Source organism: Peromyscus maniculatus, chromosome 14 (assembly GCF_049852395.1).
Source record: "Peromyscus maniculatus bairdii isolate BWxNUB_F1_BW_parent chromosome 14, HU_Pman_BW_mat_3.1, whole genome shotgun sequence".
In the NCBI taxonomy this organism is placed as follows: Eukaryota; Metazoa; Chordata; class Mammalia; order Rodentia; family Cricetidae; genus Peromyscus; species Peromyscus maniculatus.
In genome coordinates, this window is record NC_134865.1 from 47,682,950 (window position 1) to 47,707,698 (window position 24,749).

General features: G+C 43.8%; 1 protein-coding gene across 6 annotated transcripts in view; it reads right to left on the reverse strand.

The window, feature by feature from the left end:
• Ppp2r5e (protein phosphatase 2 regulatory subunit B'epsilon) overlaps positions 1 to 24,749 on the reverse strand; it is a 154,855-nt gene that overhangs the window by 27,166 nt on the left and 102,940 nt on the right. For all 6 annotated transcript variants that reach the window (XM_006973159.4, XM_006973160.4, XM_042260789.2 and 3 more), the window contains 2 exons: positions 18,835 to 18,936; positions 10,515 to 10,607 (listed from right to left, as the gene is read on the reverse strand). In XM_006973159.4, the coding sequence (XP_006973221.1) occupies positions 10,515 to 10,607; positions 18,835 to 18,936 (195 nt within the window). The remainder of the gene's footprint in view (positions 1 to 10,514; positions 10,608 to 18,834; positions 18,937 to 24,749) is intronic.

Below are 24,749 nucleotides of genomic sequence, written 5' to 3' on the forward strand. Positions count from 1 at the left end.
TTAAGAGCACTGACTGCTTCCCCAGAGTTCAATTTCCAGCACCCACATGACAGCTCACAACTGTCTATAACTCTAATTCCAGGGGATCCGACACCCTCACATAGACATACATGCAGGCAAAAACACTAACACACATTATAAGAAGGGAGGGAGGGAGGAGAGGGGGGAGGGGGAGGGAGGGAAGGAGAGGGAGAGAGAGAGAGAGAGAAACTTCAAGTAAAAAGTACAGTTGTAACTACCTATTAGTGCAGTAAAGAAGTGCTTGCCCTGCCCTTCTCCATATAAAGTAGCAGTTTTGAGAACACCAGAAAGAGTCAAGAAATTCATGTGTAATGGTGCAGGCATTCTAATTCCGGCACCTGGGAGGTAAAGGCTCTCAAGAGGATTCACAGACAGGGAAAAGACAGGGCGGGGAGGCGGGAGTTAGGTACTCGCAAGACACTGCCGATTCTGAAGGCCTGAATCTGATCCCCAGAGTCCCTGTGGTAGAAGGAGGGAACTGATTCCTGCAAGCTGTCCTCTGACCACTGTGCACCACACATGCGCACACAAACCAAACAAATGTTTTCTACACGTTACAGAAAGAAGGGAGGGAGGGAGGGAGGGAGGGAGGGAGGGAGGGAGGGAGGGAGGGAGGGAGGCCGGGTGGTGGTGGTGCACGTCTTTAATCCCAGCACTCGGGAGGCAGAGGCAGGCAGATCTCTGTGAGTTTGAGACCAGCATGGTCTACAGAGGGAGATCCAGGAAAGGTGCAAAGCTACACAGAGAAAGCCTGTCTCTGGGGAAAAAAGGGAGGGAGGGAGGGAGGGAGGGAGGGAGGGAGGGAGGGAGGGAGGGAGGGAGGGAGGGAGGGAGGGAGGGAGGGAGGGAGGAAGGAAGGAAGGAAGGAAGGAAGGAAGGAAGGAAGGAAGGAAGGAAGGAAGGAAGGAAGGAAGGAAGGAAGGAAGGAAGGAAGGAAGGAAGGAAATGTTCAAGTAGATAATGACTAAACTGAGTGCCCTTACATCTTTATCCAAACTGACAAGTGCTCCAATGGGAGCTCCACGTTTCTGGCTCAGCTGGCAACAGCTATCCTACACTGAAAGGCTGGATCCCTGTGAAACTTCACCTGGACCTTGTGATGTCCACAGAGAAAACAAGACACCAGCACGAGCCACCAGGGGCCAGGGCAGGGGAGCAGCTCAGGGATACTTGCCCAGCGTGGCTGCAATCCCCTCCCCTCCCCTCCCCTCCCCTCCCCTGTCCTCTCCTCCCCTCCCCTCCCCTCTCCTCATGAACCTAGCTGCTGTGTGACGTGGGGTGACCACCAGCAACCACTAGAAAGCACAATATGGACAAGTGGTCACAAGGATTCATGCCGCAGCATAGAGCGCCTCTGACTTCAAGGCTCAATGGGTTTCAGTCACACGAGTATGAAGTTCCCCAAATTGAACTTCCTACTACTGCCAGTCATTCTATCCACAAAAGAGAAGCCCATTTCCCCCTTGACTGAAGAAAATCTTGTGATGAGATTTTAAGACAACCAATTTGATCAGAATTTGAACACAGAGCCTGCTGTACTGAATAATGAGGCACTAGGAGGAGATACACAGGAATGGCTACATAGCTCACCGGACCTGGGGTCAACCTGGATGGATGGGGAGTGCTCCTTTTTGGGAAAGCATCAAGAATTCCAAAAGAGCCAGGCGGTGGTGTCGCACGCCTTTAATCCCAGCACTCTGGAGGCAGAGGCAGGCGGATCTCTGTGAGTTCGAAGCCAGCCTGGGCTACCAAGTGAGCTCCAGGAAAGGCGCAAAGCTACACAGAGAAACCCTGTCTCGAAAAACAAAAATAAAAACAAACAAACAAAAAAAAAAAGAATTCCAAAAGAAACCAATCTCTGAACTCTCAGAGACAACACATGCAGTCTGCCCAGGAAGCTGTTCTGTATGCAGCAGCTAGAGCAGCAAAGCCTAAAGCCCTTTAAAATATGGGCTAAAAAAATATTGTGCTAGGGCTGGAGGGGTGGCTTAGCAATTAAGAGCCTATACTGCTCGTCCAGAGGACCAGAGTTCAAATCCAGCACCCATAACTGAGCAGCTTACCTGCCTATAATTCCACTTCCCAGAAGGAATCAGAGGGTCGGGCCTACTCAGGCACCTGCACACACATGTACATCCCCACACACAGATACACAATTGAAAATAAAATATACTCAGGCCATCAGGCCTAAGGACAAGCCTCACCGGCCCCTTTTATAGGTTCTGAGCTAAATGTTGGACTGAAGATAAGGAGGAATGGGGGGCGTTTCACTGTCAGCTGGTGATGGACAACACCCCAGGGCAGAAATAAATTTTCTAAAGTTTTATTTGCTGTAGGCTCTGGGAGACATATGTAAACACTGTGACATATTCAGAGAATTGGTTTGGAAAATATCTCTGTATTGGAGTGGAGATTCAAGGCCTCGTGGAACTTCCTTCTGAGGAGAAGTTAAAAGCCGTTCATAGCTTGCTTTGGGCTATGTCCAGTTTTATCTTGAGGTTTTAAATATGCAATATCAAAAGGTCACTTTTGAGGCCAAACAATGATTTGCATAATTTGCATGCTAATTATGTCTAAATATAACTGCAAATGTGAAGTACAAATGACTGAACAGCATCTCCGGCAGTAGGTACGGTAGAGGGATCTTTGACTTGTGTGTCTCTTAGCAACCACTGACTGTTTCGGATTTAGAGAGTAGTTGAAGGCAATCTTTAGAAACATGCTACTAAAGAGCCACAGTGATTCATCCGATGAAACAATCCAAGGTTGGCAATCAGTCTGCTTCTAAAAGGGGGGCAAGGGAAGCAGCAGTTGGAAGAAACCATTTCCCAAGACCCCTTAAGCAGATGAAAATGATCTTTATTGAGAACAAATGTTGTTCCATGAGCTGAGGCAGGCCTGCAGCTTACATAAACCTAAAAGCAGCCCTGCCATACACATGGTACACTACGCAGTAGCCATCTTTGACAAAGATGTAGACGGGTACATTAAAAAAAAAATGATAAAGGTTCTGTAAACCTCATTTCATAAAAATCACAATGCTGCTCAAATAGGGCAGTCAGACTTTTCCTGGATGAATAATAAGGCCCTTCACATGAAAACAGCCAAAACCCTGGAACAAAACGCAACAAGACATGCTGTTCTGTCTGGAAATCCATTCAGAATCCAGACCTCCAGCTTCTCTTAAAAGCCCAAGGAGCCAGGACATGTGCCTAGCTCACTGTCTAGCCTAGATGACACAAGCTAGTGGTTGTGGGCTGCCACAGGGGAGTCAGCACACCCCGCCATCACGTCCACACTGCAGCAGGGGTCAGCACACCCCGCCATCACGTCCACACTGCAGCAGGGGTCAGCACACCCCACCATCACGTCCACACTGCAACAGGGGTCAGCACACTCCGCCATCATGTCCACACTGCAGCAGGGGTCAGCACACCCCGCCATCACGTCCACACTGCAGCAGGGGTCAGCACACCCCACCATCACGTCCACACTGCAACAGGGGTCAGCACACTCCGCCATCATGTCCACACTGCAGCAGGGGTCAGCACACCCCGCCATCATGTCCACACTGCAGCAGGGGTCAGCACACCCCGCCATCACGTCCACACTGCAGCAGGGGTCAGCACACCCCGCCATCACGTCCACACTGCAGCAGGGGTCAGCACACTCCGCCATCATGTCCACATTGCCTCTCTGAGTTGCTTGTCTGTTCTCCGTAAACATCTAAGCATGCTAACCAACTCTTCCATTCCTGGTCCTAACACATATTCAAATACAACACTGGTCAGAAGAAATCAGTTGGCAATGTTGAACTGATAAAGAATGTAAAGAAACAGGAAACCACAGGTGATGTCTAAAAGAAGACAGACTAAGAAGAACCATCTAAGCCATAGGGTACTCAAGAATTTTATAGTAAAAGTGTCAAATAATTATAACATGCCAGGCAAATGTAGGCTACTAATGGATAACTTCACAACCTGAAGCCATTAAAGAAAATACAATGTAAAAGGGCTCTCAAAACCAAAGCTGATCCTAACTGAAAATATCAGTAGCAGATAAGCACAGTGTTTACCACTTTCTTGGGAGCTGTCCTAAGCAATCATACAGCATTCACTCATTACGTCCGGGCAACATTACTGTGGCTATTTGACATCTACTTTCCAGATGAGGAAACGGACGGACAGAGCAGTTGTGTAACTTGTCCAAGGTCATACAATGAAAACTGGTAGAACTAGGCTTGGTGACGTGTGCATGTATTCCCAGGACTCGGGAGGCAGAGGCAGGAGGGTGGTCACACGTTTGAGGCCGCCATGGTCTACATAGCATATTCCAGGTCAGCCAGGGAGACATAGTACGACTCTATTCTAAAACAAATAAACAACAAGTAAGCCTCAACTCAAATCAGCACCCACACTTAACCTCCAATCCACTCTGCATCTTCCTCGGGGGGAATCAAGGCACGGGAAAGGCCCTGGAGACATCACAGAAAGCAAGCTCAGACTTTAAAAGGGCATACCTAGATGCTGAAAGGAAGGAAATACAATGAAGACTGGTCATAAAAGGACAGAATCCAACAAAAATATAGTCTCAGGAAGGCTAATGCACAAATAAGCAGAGTGTTTATGGAAAATGCAAAGTGAGAATGTACTTGTAGCAGAAACCTCTTTATGACGTTTGTTATGGCATACACAATTCTTCTTAATGCAAAACAGTTTAGGTAAATCAGAAAGTAGGAAGACAACCATGCCCTCTCCACACTTACCAACAATTTGGCATATTTCCTTCCAAAACTGGTAATGCATAATGCTATAGTCAATTGTGCTCGCCAAGCTCAAGTTTTGGAAACTTGCTCCCCAACACCACAGAGGTGGAACCATTTGGGAGGTGTTCAAATCACAATAGTACCCATGAATGGAGTCACACAATGATAAAAATATGGCTATGGGAGTGTCCAGCTCTCGCTCACTCTTTACCTTCCACATGAGAACACATAGACAGATCCTCACCAGATGTCAGTACATGGATTTTTAACTGTCTGGTCTCTAGATTTGTGAGAAAGGAGTTTCTGCTCTTTAAAAATTGTCCAGTCTCAGGTAAAGCAATTTCTGCCTCAACCACATATCTGCTCTCAATTTCATACCATGATCCAAAAATAGTAAACAGAAAATTCCATAAATAATGTCTAAGTTTTAAATAGTCATTCTAAGCAGCATAAGAAAGCCTCAGTGTCCTACTGCATCCTGCTGTAAAAGTGAACCATCCTTTACCCATGATGTGTCACTAGGTGGCATCTGGTGGCCATCACTCTATTGCAGTACTTGGACACAGGGGTCAGTGCTGGCCATGGCTTTGAACATTCACTGGGGAGCCGGAAGCACAATTCTCACATAAAGGAGAGAAGGCCTGTAGAGTCGCACCAATGTACTAAGACAAAGACACAGACATGCCTTTCCCCTAAAATAACAGACCCAGACTCAAAACCTAGAGTTCTGTAACATGCATGCACCATTTCAAAACAGATCATGTGTCACTGCTCACAGTCTTTTTACTAACTAATGAATATTCTACTATGTGAATGCCTATAGTCTTTCTAACCAAGTCCTGATGAGGACCCATTAAGTTTTTTCTAATGGTATAATTGTCAACAATGAAGCACTCCGTGTCTCTGTAGACACAGCTGGTTCTGTCTTACAGAACCACTGGGTCGACACTTGCCAGAATACAATGAATACTATTCCCTCTTCAGAACTGGACCATCCTAATGAACAGCTGCCGTGTGTATTTGTCTACCACTCACTGGCACATGTCTTCTGATGGGCTTTGGCTTACTCAGAGGAGTCCCCTCCACCCAAGCCTCTGTTACATCTCCTTCTCCTGTCCCAACACTAAAGTTTAAATTAATGTACCTGAATAGAGTATCCTTTCTTCTTGCAGTTCTGAGAACTATTTAATTATCTAAAATATTCTATTAGTAGACATCTTTCTCAAAAATGTATACCAAGAACTATGAAGTTTTTAAGTTAAAAAAAGGAACTAGAATTTTAATTAGAACTATATACTAGCCAGCAGCCAAGGTGGCGCACGCCTTTAATCCCAGCACTTGGGAGGCAGAGGCGGGCAGATTTCTGAGTTCAAGACCAGCCTGGTCTATAAAATGAGTTCCAGGACAGCCAGGGCAACATGAAGAGACTCTGTCACAAAAAAAGCCAAAAAAAAAAAAAAAAAAAAAAAAAAAAAAAAAAAAAACACCCCACAAACTATCTTAGAGACTATATAAATATCTTTATGATAGCCAATTTACTCCCCTCTAGGAACACACTGCAATCCAAAATTCATTCAAGCCTGCTCTGTAAAACTGGACTGTAAGTTTCACATAGATGCAAATTTTTGTTTCAAATTGGTAATGCTGCTTAGCAGTGCAACACATGCTTAGCCAATGTGAGGCCTTGGATTAACTTCACAGCACTAAAAGAATATTCAGAAGGTGAAGATTTTTAAATTACTATTAGAATCAAACAGATACTGTGAGATGAAAAGGGTCCGAAAGGATGAGCATTTCATAATGATGAGACTTCCCAGACGGAACCAGCGAGTGGTCCATACAAGTCATTCCGCAGCACGCCCATTTGTGACTTAACACAGACCACACTGAGTCTCAGAAGCACCAACAATGTGTCTGAGACTGAAGGTAAGAACTCACTGTAGCCACACTGATAAATGAACAAAGCAGTCAAGCAACAGCATTCGGGTTGTGTCTCGTGGTCCGCCTGCTACTATCCTGCTCGTCCTGCAATCCACACTGTGAATGAGTAGACTAAAGCTCGGGATCAGATAGGAAGGCTTGCTGGCAGTCAGCTGGGAGCGAGCACACAGAGGAGCCAGCCCATTCTCAGCTCGTATACTCTGTTACAGTGCAGCTTCCTTATGGCCCACTACAGCACAGTAAAGTAGCTCTTATTTTGCTTTTTTGTATTCACTTATGGGAAGAGAGCTAGGAAAAGAAAAAGAATTACATTTAGTTCCAACAGAAAGCACATTTAAATCTTGTGGCTAGAGTAAGTTTTAACTTAGTAAATTTCCCGCTGCACTCACCAAAACATTTTGAGATCATAAAGCATCTACAGAAAAGAAATGATTGGCTCCAAGAAAACGTACAAGAAAATGTTATTTTGTTTTATGAAAAGTAAGAGTACAAGGATTTTTCATGTCCTGGGACACAAACACAGAAGGGCTAGGTGTGGTCTGGTGTGGGCGACATAAACAGGGACAGAAGGAGGGACAGAAGGAGGGTGTAGACAACACCCTAATATTAATCATAAGGGGGAAGCAGTGCCAGCTGAGGGTCAGTCGGTCACAACAGGGCAAGAGGGGCGTGGTTGGGGGGGTGCAATTATCAGAAGGAGCTCCTCCAGCCCCAAAGGCTTGTGGACCCCAGCAGGGCCCAAGCTGGGAACAGACTACCCAGCGAGCGAGCAAGCTCAGAAGCAGGCACGGAGAGCGAAGCATCGGGGAGCCAGCTGTGCCGTCAGCAGACTGGAGAAGAAGCAAAGGCCAGGAAAATGAAGCGGCTGAACACACACCAGACACAGACCCGATATTTGTACTTCATCTTCTTGTCCAGGGAATAACCTAGAAGAGCTGACCACACCCAGGGTTGACAGGCACTCAGGCCAGGATCAGGTAAGTCCAACCAGTTTACTAACATGCCCGTGGCTGAGGAACAGTACTTCACTGCCTCAACTCCCCGCTTTTTTTCTTGAGAGTCTCTCTCCTTGTGTAGCTGGTATTAGTTACTTTTCTGTCGCTGTGATAAAACACCATGACCAAAAGCAACTTAGGGAAGAAAAGAGTTGTTCTGGCTCATAGCTCAGGGGCTAAGAGTCCACCATGACAAGAAGAGGTGTGGCCGGAAGTGGCAGGCTTGCAAGCAGAGGCAAGAAGCTGGGAGACCACATCTTAAACTGCAAGCAAGAACAAACTTTGAAACTGGTGAGGTTATAGAATCTCAAAGCCTGCTCCTAGTGACCTACTTCCTCCAGCAGAGCCACACCTCCCAACCCCCCAACCCCCCAACCACCAACCCCTCCACCCACTGGGAGCCAAGTGTTCAAATACCAGAGGCTGTGAGGGAATTTGAGCCTGTGAAGGGCCTCCCAAGAGCTGAGGCTGCAGGGGGGGGGGGGGGGTGCCACGATACCTGGCCTGCCACACCTTCAGATGATAAAGTTACACCACTCCAGGGTGAGGAGAGTGCTGTATGCACAAAGCATCTAAGCAGGTCTCTCTGCTACCGTTATAAACAAAACCAATTTTCAATTACTGACTCACGAATCTGCTAAAACAGGAAAACTTCTAAAAACCCATAACAGGCCTCTACCGGCCTTGTCAAATATCACAATTCTAACAATTCTAAGCAATGACTTAAATGAGGTCAAAAATCAATGCGTTTAGGAAGCTCACAAATGTCATAAAGATACAAGACGGTGAATAAGGTGATAGATAAGAAACATCGAGAAAGATCTCCTAAGACTGGAGATTGATGATACTCCACAGAATACATGGTAGGTTTCACAATTAGATTTTAAAAGCAACACACACACACACACACACACACACACACACACACACACACACAAGAACAAAAGAAAACATGGCTTTACAGCAAGCAACATGCAGAGCCTATTAAAGTCAGTGAAGACCAGAAGTCAACAGAAGTTAATAAAATCATCCAACCTCAAGGAATGTTGTTGCGAGTTCCCCTTTAAGAAATCAGACAAGAGAATGGAGCACCAAGCTGAACTGGCCTGATCAAGCTCCGGACACAGTGTTCAGAAATGTATTTCACACTTGAAGACAAAAGTACTTCTACAGTCTACTGAAGGATTCAAACTCTCACAAGTGAGAAAAGGTTGATAGAATTAAGAACTCAGTCCATGACAGAGAATGCTCATGGATAGTTGATGGACCAGTCCACATGACACACCAATGCAGTACCAGTGGACTCTCTGTGTACAGCAAAACTCAACACCTTGCCTGTATAGCCAGGGAAAGAGGATGCAGGTGCTAAAGAACCCCTCCCCCAAGGCCAACACTCCTTCCCAGCTCTGGGCTGGCAGCCAGGGCAGCTAGGAGCACCACCAAGTCTCTGCTCTCGACAGACTGCCTGCTCCTACAACTCTGTTGGGTTGGAGTCTATGATCCTGCTATACCTTGAGCAAAATAATGTCTGGGGCTCAATGTGGATTGAGTCCTGAATTCTGAATTTAACCTAATTAGGGCAGGGCACAAACTCACTATGAAAGTTAGTGGCTTTTTTCCTGTGAAGGCATAGCAGACCAGATGTCTGCCATAATTATGCTTTCACTTAAGTTCTACATAGATGAGTGTCTCGGTGGGAGACAGGTATTTTCTTTCCTGTCAGAGGAGCGGCAGTCCGTACAGCCCTTTGCTCCAGTATCCACTTTAATAGATGAGTAAATGCTATCGGAGCAAGGAGGGGTTTCTTAAAAACTCAGTTTCAGCACTGTGTCCCAAATCTCAAGCACAAAGGAAGATATACTGACAACTTCAAGATGTAGAATGAAAAACCAGGAAAAACGGGTTCCTTAAGACACCCCAAATGGACAGGGTGGAATTCATCCCTGCAGGCGATTTTCCAGTGTTAAATTGGGTGATTGCCCAGTGACAGCTACATCCTCACAGTTTGATGACCTGTGCTCTGTACCCACTCATTACTCACTGTTAATGGGTATATCCTCAAGTGCTTCAAAAAAAGCTTTCCTAAAGAACAAGTTTTAAAGCAACATAAAGATGCACACACTGGCCCTGGAAGACGACTTAGCAGTAAAGGTACTTGTCGCCAAGCCTGATGAGCTGAGTTCAATCCACAAACCCCACAAGGCAAAGAGAGGAATGACTCGAGGGGCTGTCCTTTGATCTCTACACCAAAGTTGTGACGTGCATAGAACCATATAAACACACAATACACACGAAATACATAAATGCGTTTTTGTTTTTTCAGATAGACAAAGGGTTTCTCTGTCTAACAGTCCCAGCTGTCCTGGAACTCACTCTGTAGACCAGGCTGGCCTCGAACTCACAGAGATCTGCCTGCCTTTGCCTCCTGAGTGCTGGGATTAAAAGCGTGCGCCACCACCACTCGGCATAAATGTAATTTTATAAAGATTTGTACAAGCCAATCATATAAATGAAATTATTCTATAATTAAACTATAAGAAAGCTTAGAAAGATTTAGAAATGGACATTCCTTGTGTTTAGTATGGAATTAAATTCCACCACAAATAATTTTTAAAAGGCATTGTTACTTTTAATGGGCAAAAAGAGAAACTACCTCATATAAACATATTTAATTAAGAGACAACGTAACAGTCACCAACAAGATTGTTGTTATTTCTAACAATATCCAAGAAAAGGAGATAACATGTTAGTAAATTAACTCTATGCACACAACTACAAGAACAAACGCTTACCTGTAATACAAATTTCTGATCTATGTATTTTTTGGCAATGCTGGGTTGGAATTCTTGACTTTCCAAAAATCGTATGAAAAATTCATATACAAGCTGCAACAAAAAGATTGTAGTTAACTTCAAATTAGAATTCATTAAATTTAAAATAAAATCCATGGCAAACACAGACCACTAAAGCTGACGGGGCTTAGGACATTAGGTTTAACTATCAATCCATGAGTCATGCTGCCTTTCTTTCGACTCACAGTGTGATAATTTGTTTGTTTGTTTGCTTTGGTTTTTCGAGACAGGGTTTCTCTGTATAACAGCCCTAGCAGTCCTGGAACTCACTTTGTAGCCCAAGCTGTCCTTGAACTCACAGAGATCCACCTGCCTTTGCCTCCTGAGTGCTGGGATTAAAGACATGAACCATCATGCCTGGCTTAGTGTTATAATTTTTACCTTTTAAAATTAAAGCAAGAAATATGGCCAAAGCAAATAAAACTCCATATTCTCACCATTGATAGAGAAGCCCACTGTTAAAAGTCTATCCTCCCACTCCACCTGCTCTCTATGTAGAGAGCTCAGAGGTAGTTCTCTTCTTCCCCCTGCGGCCCTGGGGCTAAGAATACCTTGACCTTGGCCCACTGTTAACATTTTATGTACACCCCTCCCTCTGAAACATACATCTGTACTATATATAAATCTTTGCATATCTTGATAAGTTACTTTTATCATTTAAACAGTACATTTTGAATAATTTGTGTCAAGAGTATCCAAACCATCATTTTAGTAAATGGGTCATTACTAATAATTTATAGGGCTGGAGGGATAGCTCAGCCGTTAAAGGCTAGGCTCACAACCAAAATATAGTAATTTATAATGAATTTCACTGTTCATAATTAAGCAATCACATATGGTCAGATATTTAAGTAGTTTCTATAGTGTTTCTCTAGTGAAGTACTCTGCAATCGTATCATACAAAACATACACTTCTTCAATTACTTCATGAGTAAATGTTTTTAAAAGGGGACTTGTCAGATCAAAAGACACCCAAACATTCTGGATTGTGCATAATCACTGCCAGATTTTCTTTAAGAAAGTATATGTCATTTTATACTCTTCTAAGCAATGTTTGTGTAACTCAATATCCTCGTTTGGAAACAGTACAGTCACATGGGCAGGGGCAACCTCAAATAACTGTTCGGATAAACAGTGCAGGATCGATGTTTACTCTGTTGGTATAATAGATCTATGCTAAAGGCCACATCAGACTAGACGGCAGCATCACTGAACGAAAACTCTTTTAAGAACCCAGCTGTAACCCTTACTAGTTGGATAAGCCTAAGCATGCTCACTTTCTGAAATTCTGTTTCTTTCATTTGCAATGGAGATGACAGTAAGATTAAACGTAATGTTACAGGTAAAGCCTTCTGTGCAGTGACAAACATAATCACCATCATTTGCCTAAAACAACACTTGTGTTTTTTTCTTCCACACTTAAAATTAAGACAGACCCAAGAACTTTGAGATAAATATGCATATATGTGTGAATATTTAATTTAGATGTATTTATAAGGAAAAGCTGAGAAACTTTAAAATGTTTCACTTCATTTTACAATAAAATATATTACATGTTAACATAAGTGTGTGTGTATATGTTTAAACCAACTGTTACTTTAAAACATTATTATAAAAAAAAGAACTTAGCTAGGGCTGCTGAGACATGCCTGAAATCCCAGCACTCAGATTGGGGCAAGAGTGATCTGAGTTTAAGGCCAGGTTGTCTACTTAGGAAAACCCTGACTTGAGAAAATAAGATTAATAAATAAGGCGTTGCACTGTTTGTGTTTTTGGTAAAACTCTTTAATACCTGGTATATCAGAAGATAGATTCACATCTGTTTGATTATTCAAGCTGTGAATTATTGCTTTAGTTGAAGTATACTTTAAAAAAAAATCAAGGTTGGGGAAAGAGTATTTTAGAGTCTTCTCACAGAATCATATCCATTCTTCTTTAATGCAAGCATCAAAACTCAACAGCCTGTCATTTCTGAAACATGAGTTGTAGTGCAGCTTAGAAGTTAAGAGCACATGCCACCCACAGAAGAACTGGAGTTCAGCTCCCAGGACTCATCAGGTGAATGGGTGTATCGGCCACCTACAGCTCCAGAGGCAAAGACGAGGTATCATCGTAGCAACTGGCTAGTCCAAGTGTACCACTGAGTTCTGGGTGTGCCTGAGAAACACTGCCTCAAAGGGTAAGGTTGAAGAACAATGGAGAGTAATTCCTGACATTAGCCTCTCAACTCCACATGCATGGTACATATGCGCATACACACACCATAAAAAAGTAAAAAGTAGAAAAAATGGTTTGCGATGCAGAATCTGAAATGATTAAATGAACTAGCCAACTATCCCACAATCTGGATGGACTTTGATTGTGTGTGTTCCTAACATGGGTCATTTTCCCATTGGGGATTATTGGCTCACTGACTCATGTAGACTTTTCAAATACTGACAAATCCTATTTTGCAGTATGTTTTTCTAAAAATCACATTTTTTTTTCTCCCAAGAACAGTCTTTAAATTTTGAGAGGCTAGAAAGCTTGGTATATAACAGATATCTATTATAAAGCTATATGCTATATAACAGATCCTGGCTTTCTAAAGTTCAAATTCTAAGTTACACTTCTAGTGTTCAGATTCTATCAGTATAAAGAATTATTATCAATTGGGCTTCCTTGTTTTAAAGGAATACCTGCCAAATGTCTAAATCTTAATAACCATTGTGTTGTTTTGTCAAGTACAACTGGTGTCTCCTGAAAAAACAGTTAGGATAGCCTGTGGTCAAAGTGATCACACAGCATGCTTCCGCAGCTAGGATAGCCTGTGGTCGAATCGATCACACAGCATGCTTCCGCAGGACCACCACTGTACTGCAGCATGCAGTAATATGATCTATGCATACTTCTCATGTCACCATGCAGAATAATTTTAAGTGTATGCTTAAGGGTCACAATTGGATAGAATTAGTCACTTCTGATGCTCTTCAAACACTCTCAAGTGCAATGGGCATCTTTCAATCTCAAGTGCAGACGGGGAATAAAACTCCGTCCTTGACAGCCCGACACTGTCTTTATTTGTGCTAAGTCAACAGCACTTTTAAACATCACTGTTGGCCCAGTATGGTGGCACACACCTTTAATCCTGGCACTCAAGAAGTAGAAGCAGAGAGAGCTCTGAGAATTCTGGGCCAGCCTAGTCTACACAAGCTCAGGATAGCCAGAGCTACACAGTGTGACCCTGACCACCACTGTTTTCATAATTAATAGTTCAAACTGTACGATGACTAATAAACACAGGCACAAGGGCAAATACCACCCAACTGTGATAAAGACGTAATAGAGGCCAGGGAAATGGCTTAGTGAGAACAGGGGCTTGGTGCCAAGCCTAAGGAGCTGAGTTCAATTCCCAGAACCAGATGGTAAAAGGAGAGAAAGAAGCAACTCGCAGAAATTGTCCTGATCCCCCTACATGCATGCATACACACACACACACACACACACACACACACACACACACACACACACACACACACTCACTCACTCACTCACACACTCAGGTATGTACACTCTTACAAACAAATAAATAAATGTAGTTAAAAACTTTTATTAAAAAGTGTTGGCCTTACAGGCCACTGAAAACTAACTGAAGGACTTGTAAGGGTCCAGAGATATCGCTAACTTAAATATTCTTACAGAAGTCTGATGGCTTCCAACACTTAAATGTGGTATTCCTGTTAGCATGTTTTACTGTGTATTTAGTGTGTGTACATGAGTGGAAGGTAACTTCCAGGATTAGCGCCCTCCTTCCACCATACGGGTTCTGGGGATGGAACTAGGGTTGGCGCTGCCCCTGCCTCCCTGCCTCCCTGCCCACTTCCCCATGAGCATCTAATGTTTTCATAGAGCTCTGTGCTGTGGTGCTATGTGCCTGCAATCTCAGCTGTGCGGGAAGATGAGGCAGGTCTAGGGTTTCCAGATGTGGCCTGGGTGACATAGAGATATCTCATGTCAAATGAGGGAGGGGCTGACAACTCACGAAACTGTGTGTGAGTTTGGTCTGGTTTTCTCTTAAAAGCTTTCTAAATTCAGGGGGTGGGGGGTGTCTTTCCCAGTGATGTGGTAGTGTTGTAGTCACAATATGGCTTGAATTTTCCCTCCTCACACAACTGTTCTCTTTTCAACACACTCATTTCTCAACTCCTGACTTTCCATACAGATCTGCAGACTTACTCAACCCACCCTTGTCCCGACTCCACACAAGGAAAGCTCCTTCTCCCAGGCCGCACTTGGCCAGCAGCCTTTCCACCGGGGGCTGACGACTGGCTTTTTCTACTCTGGTCCCTTGAAAGCAGTTGCAGCTTAGAGTAACTTGTGGAAACACTTCAGACACATTTAGAAATAAGCACAAACCGCACCTCAGAATCCAAAGTCTCCCTTGAGTTTCTAAAGGGAGAAACGGGGAGTGGGAGGATCAATGTCTATTTGAGGTCTCGTAAGGAAGGTCCATGAGCAAAAAGTTAACATTCCTGGCGTCAAGTCTCACTCTAAGGCACGGAAAGCCATCCTTAATTATAAACAGGTCCTGCAAAGTTATACTCTACTGGGAAGGCAGATCTAATCTCAGAAAACACACAAACAATAACCATGGGAACTGTGTCATACTAGCTTAAAATACACTAACAGAAGTACTAGGAAAAAATTAAACAGCAAGCATACAAGTAACCCCTGACATACGTGATCAAACACGGTGTGAAATTGATATTCTGTTGTCTATTTCGTAATTCTATGTGGGTCACAAATGAAAAACCGAGTTCTGCAGGAACAGTGAGTTAGCTGGACAGTAAGAACAGCCAACTACAAACTAACCAATCATGTAATTTCCTTACTCTCTATTATTCTCCAACAGTCACTTTGCTCTCTTCTAAAATGTGGTCCAGAAGAGGAAGCATGTTGTGAATTATGGAATTCACAAAAGTGAAAACAACCAGTTGTTGTAACAATTTAAAGGCCATTAGACAGGTATAGTGGTATACAACTCCAGCACTCAGGAGGGAGAGGCAGAAGGATGGCCAGCCAGAGACAGCCTGTGAGAGACAGACAGTGAAAGAATGCCAGTACAAACTTCATGGGGAGACCATATTAAAAAAAAAAAAAAAAAAAAATCAAGGGCAGAGGATGTAGACAGGCAGTGCCAGCCAGCATGGGCCAAAACCCTGGGTTCATCCCTAGCACTTTGAGGACAAGTCAGATAAGACATTGAATTTAGTGATATATGATCGTGGCATCAATAATCAATATGAAAAGAAAGAGATTTCTTTAAATTATTTATTGTGTGTTATGTGTGTGTGTATATATATATGTGTGTGTGTAGGAGTTGTACATAGGAAGTCAAGAGTCATTTCTCTTCTTCCATCGTGAGTTCCAGGGACCAAACTTGGCTTTCCAGACAGGTGTGGCAAGCACCTTCACACTCAGCCATCTTGCCAGGCTGAAGAGATTTCTGAAACACTCCCTGAAAGATCTCACCAGTTAAAGCCACCCACCTGAGAAGTGGAAAGAATGGAAGGGTGACTGATCTGTGCAGGAAGGCTACCCAAAAAAAAAAACCCTAGGGCTCTTGACACAAGTCTGGAGCCTGCGCCAGGATGTCCACAAAGCAGCAGAGTGAAGCCAAGCAGGCGCTCTCGCTCTGGCCTCACCTCTGTATCTTCTGAGACGGGATCTCACAGAGCCTTCCGTGGCCCTGAACATATTCTACAGCTGAGGATGATCGTGAGGCCTTGACGGCCCAGCCTCTGTCTCCTGGGCCACCATGTCTGCTGTTTCAAAGTCAGCTCTTTGCACCTGCTTCAGCCTTAGTCACACTAGTTCCCTGGGAGCTAAGGATACAGGCTTGAACAAGAAGTCAGCACACGTATAGCCAGCCCCTTCTGTACACATTCCTGACCATATCTCAAAGGGCAAAAGTCTCATGACCAGGCCTCACTGTTACTGTAGCGTCATATGAACCAGCAGTTAACATTCCCACAGTCAGTCAGTGAAGCTGGGATGTGGTACACACGTTAATAATGCAATAGCTAAGAAATTAACTTAGCCTTCTACTTTATATCACTAAGTACAATTTTATCTATAAGTTCTTTATAATGACATTTTAATAATTTTTTTTAAGTTCAGGAAGATGAAGTGAAATATTGAGTAAGTCCTTGTTCAATTTTAGGGGAAGCTTATGTCTAAGAAAGTGCTGAAAAAGCTTTGCAAATGGCAAGAACGGCCTGGCTCTTCACTGGGATGTGCACCACAAGATGGAGGACATTCCTCGGAAAATTAACTTTTCTTTTTTAATTATATTTTCTCTCAGACTAAATTTCAATCAAATTGGCAGGTACCAAGCATTAAGAATAAGACAGGACACCTAGTTGCAGTGGCATACACCTTTAATCCTAGTACTCCAGAAGCAGAGGCAGGTGGATCTGAGTTCGAGGCCAGCCTGGTCTACAGAGTAAGTTCCAGGACAGCCAGGGATGTGACACAGAGAAACCCTGTCTCAAAAAAAAAAGAATAAGACACGACATTTCCTCCAGTGGTGTAGCCACCAATAAGCTGCCCTTGCCCCAGTAAATAAGCCCTGACCCATGCTCATGCAGGCAACCCTAACTCAACTCAGTGGGTTTAAAAGAAAAAAAAAAAAAAATCAATCCAGGCATGGGGGCACATGCCTCAATTCCAGCACTCAGGAGGCAGAGCCAGGCAGATCTCTGGGCTACATAGTAAGACCCTGTTTCAAAAACTGAAAAGAAAAAAGAAAGAAAATCAAAGCAAGTTGCAGATCTGCCAAAAAGCAGTTTCAGTGGCAGAGGAGGTGGAGAGGATGAGGAGGGAACTGACCGAAGCTCGCTAAGCTCATGCAAGAAGTCATTAAAGACTTCTTAAAGAATGAAACACACAAGAATGCTACCATTCAAAGGGGTTTTGTTCTGTTCTTTTTCGAATTTTCAAATATCACCTAGGATATACATATGAAAAGCACACAAGGCTTACATTCTTACAGTACAGATAATTCACCAGGCAGTTAAAGAAAAGAAACATCTAAGCTAAGAAATCAAACAGTGTCTAAACTAATGTAATTTGCCCAGCCTTGGCACCTCTACCAGGGCCACACAGTGTCAAGCCTGAGGACATGTTGAAAAAAACGGGCCTGCCCTGGAACCAGGAAAAACATCCCTATAGGTTCCAGAAAGGGCCAGGCCAAGCGGCAAATCTGTATCTAAGCCTCTGAAGTGGGGGAACGCATACACTGTTAGATTCCACTCACCCCTTGGGCTGCAGACGGACAAGGCTACGTTGTTTCTCTCCACCCCTCCATTGTTTCTCTCCACCCCTCTGTCTCTCCACCCCTCCCCTTCCTCCTTGCTATTTATCACTGGCCTCTGAAGACATTCCAACTCAATGGAAAAATGGCTTTAGGGGTCAACAGAGTCAAGCTTCTCTGTTTTCTTCTTTTGAGGGATGTTGGCCTCAAGAAAGGACACAGGAATAAGGAGCTGAAAAGTGTCAGCAAACAAAGTAGGACCTGCCACTAGCCTACGCAAGGCACTGGTGGTCCTGACTACCCGGCATGGGAAGTGATCTCAGCTCAGAAGAAAACAGACCTTCACCCCAGCTTTCTCTGTTATTTCTGTCTCACACCACTAGAAAGGAAACTGCAGTTTGGCTTTGCCCTTTGAGGAATGGGAGGAAACCCACTCACTGTTATCGCAAAGACAAGGCATACAAGGTCCCTGGGCACCTACTGCTAAAAAGGAGGTATGTACTCCACGACCTAATCACATCCAGCGAACACTAACATGAAAACAGTTTTGCTCTTGGTTGAAATTCCACTGGGCGGGACCACAGAAAGGTTCTGATAAAGGAGTAAGACTTGCAACACGGGAACCCAGTGGGTCATGCAGAAGTCCCGCACTGAACCCACTGTTCCCTCCTTCTGCCATGCAAATTATCAAGCACAAGCAACACAAAAGCCCCAGCACTCAGGAGGCAGAGGCAGGGGGATCTCTGAGTTCAAGGCCAGCCTCGTCTACAGAGCGAGTGCCAGGACAGCCAGGGATACAACAAAGAAACCCTGTCTGAAACCACTGAAGAAGAAAAGGCAGACAAAAAGCCCTCTTCAGCTCGCCATCGTGTCTTCTAATTTGGTCACTTCCTTCAAGGAGTGCCCATGCTCGTCAGAAGAGTTAATGGAGTTTTCTTTCATAACAGAAATGAAAAGTCGAAGTACCTGTAAGTGGGGCCACGATGCCTCGAGGGTAGGTTCATCTTCTTCTGGGTCGAATTCATTGCTGTCACTAGGAGGGAGAGTTCTGAATATATTGCAAGATACCTAAAAATAAACAAGCAGCAATCAGCTCCAAGTACCTTTGGCAGGTGCTCTGGGGACACAGTGCTCATGGGAATGCCACAGGACTGAAAATAGGGACCTCTTTCCACGGGCTCCAGGCTGGGACCACCTCGAGGCAAAGCTGGAAAGCCTCAGGGTGACATGTGGCACTCTCACTGGCATCCCCAGCCCCGTGAATGGACATGCCCCATCAGAGCTGGTGCTGGTTTACTTACCAGTCAAGTGTGTTTCTATCGAGTCCATTTACACTAATACACAAATAACTACTAATGGCTGCAAGCACTTCCTTTTCCTGCCTCACTCACGATTTACAATTCAAAATTTATACGTTTATCATTGAACTCATAATGAAATTTCTGGTATTTGCACAGACCCAAAAAAAAAAAAGGAATCAGGAAAGAATTTTAAGAATCTTCCTAAGAGCCTTTAAAATCACTCCTAATCTTGCCCTAATTGGTTTACAAATTAGTATGGAAGTCCAGGATACACTGTATCTATATCTAAACCTCTAGGAACACAGCATTCCTTTGCCATAGGCAATATCCAAATTAAATGCTGTCTGTTCAAACAGCTGTAAGCTGGAAACTGTTGAATAAGGATGAAGAAGGCCCGATGTATCTTCCACTACATCTATTACAGGATTCCCGCCACAGAACGCTCATTCCTGAAATGCTCGTCATGCTATTCTGATGGTTCCTTTTTCATTCCCATGCTGTCTCTCCTCCTCCAGGCTCAGCTAACCTTGTAATCCAACACATCCTCTCACCAGAAGACTAAAAGCAAGGAACGGGAGGAAGGGTGACATGACAGCCCGCCCCAAGCCTTGCAGGACCTTCTACTCGGGGTGGAAACAGCTGTAATAAGGGGCTTTTAGTTTTGTGGTTTTGTTTCACAATACAACCCTGGCTGGCCTTGAACTCAGAGATCCACCTGCCTGCCTCTGCCTCCAGGGTACTGGGATCACAGTACTTACTATGCCTGGCTGATGTGCTGATTTGAAAACGAGGGGAGAAAGGCTTCTAGAAGTCCCATAAGGTGGGTGGGTGTGTTTCTTCATTTGAGCACTCATTAGTACCTATTATGTGTATACACTGTTCTAAGCACTATGAAAACAATAGTGAACAAAGAAAGACCACTCCTCCATGAAAATTCTATTCCAATTAAAGATGTAAGATCCCCAACTGCCCAGCTATGAACACTCAGCACAGTAAGCTATGAAAAAGTGAATGAATTTTATTGGAAGTGCCACAGAAGTCATTAATAGATTGTATACAGGGAAACCACATGACTTGATTTTTTTTATTTTTTTAAATCAGTCCAGTAGCTTCAGAGAGTTTAAGTTGTATGACAAGGACAGAGATAGCCCAGACTAGAGGGTGGCAGAGAAAACAAGATGTGTAGAGTGACAGAAAGGAAAGAATGAAGGATGGGGGTTGAAACGATAGCTCAATGGTTAAGAGAACTGATTGCTCTCCTAGAGGATCCAGGTTCAATTCCTAGCACCCAAGTGAGGGCTCACAACCCTCTCTAGCTCCAGCTCCTAGGGATCTGACATCCTCTTCTGAAATTCACAGGCACCAGGCATGTACACATAAATACATTCAGGCAACACCCCTACACATAAAATGAAATAAATGAATCTTTAAACAAACAAAGGATGAGTTTCCCAAAATGAAGACTGGGGAAAGCAAAGGTGTTTTGTCTCACTTGCTTGTTCTGATAGGAAGACTCGGAGGTCCAGCTAAAGATGCACTAAAGGCAACAAGGCATATGAACCTGGGCTTGTGAACGAGATGATCGGAACTGGAGACGTGAGAACTCGTGTGTATGGATACTTAATGCCGTGGTACTACTGGATCACTGTGGGAAGGGTTGTTGTGCACCCCAACATTTAGAAATGAAGTAGACCAAAAAGTGCAAAGTGAAAGCAGGGGGGAGAAGAGTCAACTAGAGGTGGGGGGAGGGGGTCCTCTGAGCTAAAAGGGGAAACTAATGAGAAAGAAGAGGGCAGTAGGAGCGAATGCTCTTCAGGGGTTGGAAAAGTTGTGCCCAGAGCAGACATGGCAGCCAAGAAGTGTATACTATCCAGCTCCAATAACCCCTGGGGACAGAGGCCCAAGAACTCAGCTCCTAGGTGACAGTCAGGACCCAGCACAGGTACATGTGAAGCTAGGATGCCAAGATCTCCCATGATCTAGAAGGTAGGCTGGCAACATTCTGTACTTTAGCTCAAATGACGGGAGAAATATTAGAATATATATTTTTGCTATAGGTAATTTTCTCTTCTAGCAATTATGTGATAATGTATTTAAAAAGAATCTAGTGACTTAAAAACTGGTGACTTTTAAGATACCCAGCCACCTAGATATCTCTTCAAGAGTCAGCCAACCATATTCCAATTCACAAGGTCCTTAATCCAATTTGAATCACTGCAAGAGTATTGTTTTCAAAATTATATTTTCATCTGAACTAAGTCATTTATACTGAACATGCCTTTTTGGGGAACATTTTATAATTTTACCATTCATCAGTTAGTTCTCATTGGTGTTGACTATCTTTTTCCCTCCCTCAACACATGTAAGTCATGAAAGAGAGGAAATGGCTATTCAACAGAATACTTGAGCAGACACTGGAACTTGTATGTAGCCTGGGAGATGCCAACTCTCTTTAGGGCCTACCACTTGCTACAGCAGCCATCTGTTTTCTGAGCTGTCTCGGCCCAGTCATAAGAACTAAAAAACTTGTAATACACTTGTGTTCCTAATACCTACAAGGGATTCAATAAGTATGGGGGGGGGGGGTAGATGTATTTATAAAGTTATGGATTGGGGTTTTACTTTAACCAAATCTCAGCTGAAGTCTTCCAGGTGACTTAAATAAATGCAGGTTATTCAGGAGAATATTTCTGACTGTCCAGTGTTGAAAGCCTCTGGTTTGGTCAAAGTTTCATTTTCTGCTACTTCATCAGAAGAACACCAAGACGGGGAGTCATTTCTCCAGTGCTTTACTAGTCTACTTCTACACCTTCTCCAGAGGAATCCCAGGGTCTGAGCAAGGAGCTTTCCAGCAAAGAGAAAGAGTGGCAACGAATGGCCAAGGTTTGGGCCCAACCTGGAACACAGTATGCATAAACAAGACGCCATGGCCTCTAAGAAACTAAGCCAAGACTAGGCTGAAAGGACTACATAAAGCTTCCACTTGCAACGTTCCCCAAAACATAAAACTGGAGAGAAACTCTCTGTCCAGTTAGTTAATTAGAACAGACATCAATTCCAGGAGTCATGTGAAGCCATAGATACTGTGGCTATAGGGAAACACTAAAAAAGAAGGGGCGCAGGGGGGGGTCCCCTAGTAAGAATCTAGGTGCGTGACTATAATTACAAAGAACAGTATGGAGTACCTCATGCTGACTGTACAACACTGTAGCTCCAAGAATGGAAATGAGTAACAAGAACATTGTCATCGAGAATCACAAAGCAAAGCCTCAGGTCATGAGTGAATGACTTAAGAACTGGACGAGTTTAAGGGTAATGCTGAGTTCCGCACTACTGAATGTGAAGTCAAGTCATTACTGGATGGGGAGGAGACGTCACCTTTAAATCACTTGATTTATCTGCAACAGTTTATATGCAGGGCCCAATATGGGGCAAGGGTACTTGATAGCCCCACCCCATAAAGGTGACAGTTCCCTACCCAGATTGTAAACTTGCTTCCATGAAAGCATTCATGATCACTGGCAGTGACTTATGGCTTACAGTCCAGCGGACAGTCGCTGCATGTGTACACAGTAGATCACGACCACAAGCAATCACCAGGACCATGCTCAACCACATAACAGTTCTATCATGAGCTTATGTGGCTAGATGAAAATGCACTTAGGTACTTCCAAAGCTTAAAAAAACAAACCCTCTATATTAAAATATATGAGACACTAGAGGCATTAGTAAGCCTATTTTATTAATTCAGGAATGAATTATCAAAAATGAACAACAGAAACTTTCAAAGTAGATTAGGAAGCTAAAAAGATGTTAAGTGGTTCAGAGCACTTGTTGCTCTTTGCAGAGGACCTGGGTTTGATTCCCGGCATCCACATGGTGGCTCACAACCATCTATAACTCTGATTTTGTGGGTTCTGACACCTTCTTCTGGCCTCTTCAAGCATCAGGTATGCAGCATGCCATGCACATGCATAAATGCAGATAAGACACACATAAAATAAGCAAATCAAAGTATACTAGGCTTTCTCAGCTATTTTAATTTTACTGGCATTAGTCTGAAGGAAAAGTATAAAACATAAATCTGAGAAACTCTAACTCCTTTTCATCCCAAAGACATAACCAACACTGAATACTGTTAATCCAACTAAAGGCCTGAAAGCACTGGCCTGACCTCCAAAGAGTGGCCATAAAGACAGAGGAGCAAGGCTAAGGAATGGAAGGAAGCAGTGTAAAACCTGGACAGCCCTCTGCACGGGAGAAAACCCGAGGTTAGGGACTGAACTCAGGGCTTGTAAAGTCAGACCATTAACAGTTCTTATCCAGACTCTTCCCTTTATTTGGGGTAAAGGGAAGGTCTTCAAAGTGGTAGTGTGCGAGCACATCACAATTCTTCGGGTTCCTCCCGATGCCCTCCCTACCCTGCTCCCAAGGCCACCCCTGGAGACCAAGGATGGGCCTGGCTATTCCTTTCCCTTCCCTCTGACCTCCCTGCCTCTACTGCATTCTCCCCTTTGGTTACTGCCTCATGTCCCCATCTCATCTGTCCATCATCTGGCTGCTCCTCGGGTTCTTGGCCGACCAGTGCCACATCAAGCACCCACAGACACTAGCATCCCTCCTAAAGTCCCCATTCCTGGCTCAGATCCTTGGCCTCTCCAAGCCTCTCCACTCTAATGCTGCCTTCCTTACTATTGCTTGCTCTTCTGCTCACAGCTGAGCCCTCAAGGACTCCTCCTTACCACTTTCTCAATGCCTGGCACCCAATAAATGAAATAACTAGGCTTCACAAACAGAAACAGGACATTTAGCTAAATCTAAATCTCATATAAACAAGACATTTTAAAGTCGACTCCATGTAATATTTGGGACAGTCCTGTTTTTAAAAAAAAAAAAGTTATCTGAAGTTCTAATTTAAGCAGATACTCTGTATTTGTAGTTGCTAAATCTGACAAATCTAAAGTTACACTATTGCTAGGAAGAGCCTCTGCAGAAGAGGCGGACTCTGCAGGCGAGGCCTCAGACCTAAGGACTGTGCTGTGAGGGCCTGCCTCTCTGCTGGTTCCTCCAAAACAGGCTACTGCTGAACACTGGGAACAAAGCAAATTTCAAAGTCTTGGCCAAATGTGAAAGAGAAGACTACAACATTCCCATTTATGGCCTGATGAGCAAAAGAATTAGTGTCTTAGCATATTTTTAATCAATTTTTGATTAAATCATTCATTACTTTGGCACCTATAATAGCAAAATACAACTGTTACTGTTAAAGTTATTCAAATTACTGCCCCTGCCCAAATAGCCTCACTGTCCCTACCCTTTTATCACCATAGAAACCTTTAATTTGACAACATGTTTTTGGTTGATATTTTGTTACTGTGTCTTGCACATTAAAATAAATATTGCGGGTGGTGGCGCACGCCTTTAATCCCAGCACTTGGGAGGCAGAGCCAGGCGGATCTCTATGAGTTCGAGGCCAGCCTGGACTACCAAGTGAGTTCCAGGAAAAGCGCAAAGCTACACAGAGAAACCCTGTCTCGAAAAACCAAAAAAAAAAAATAAATAAAAAAATAAATAAATAAA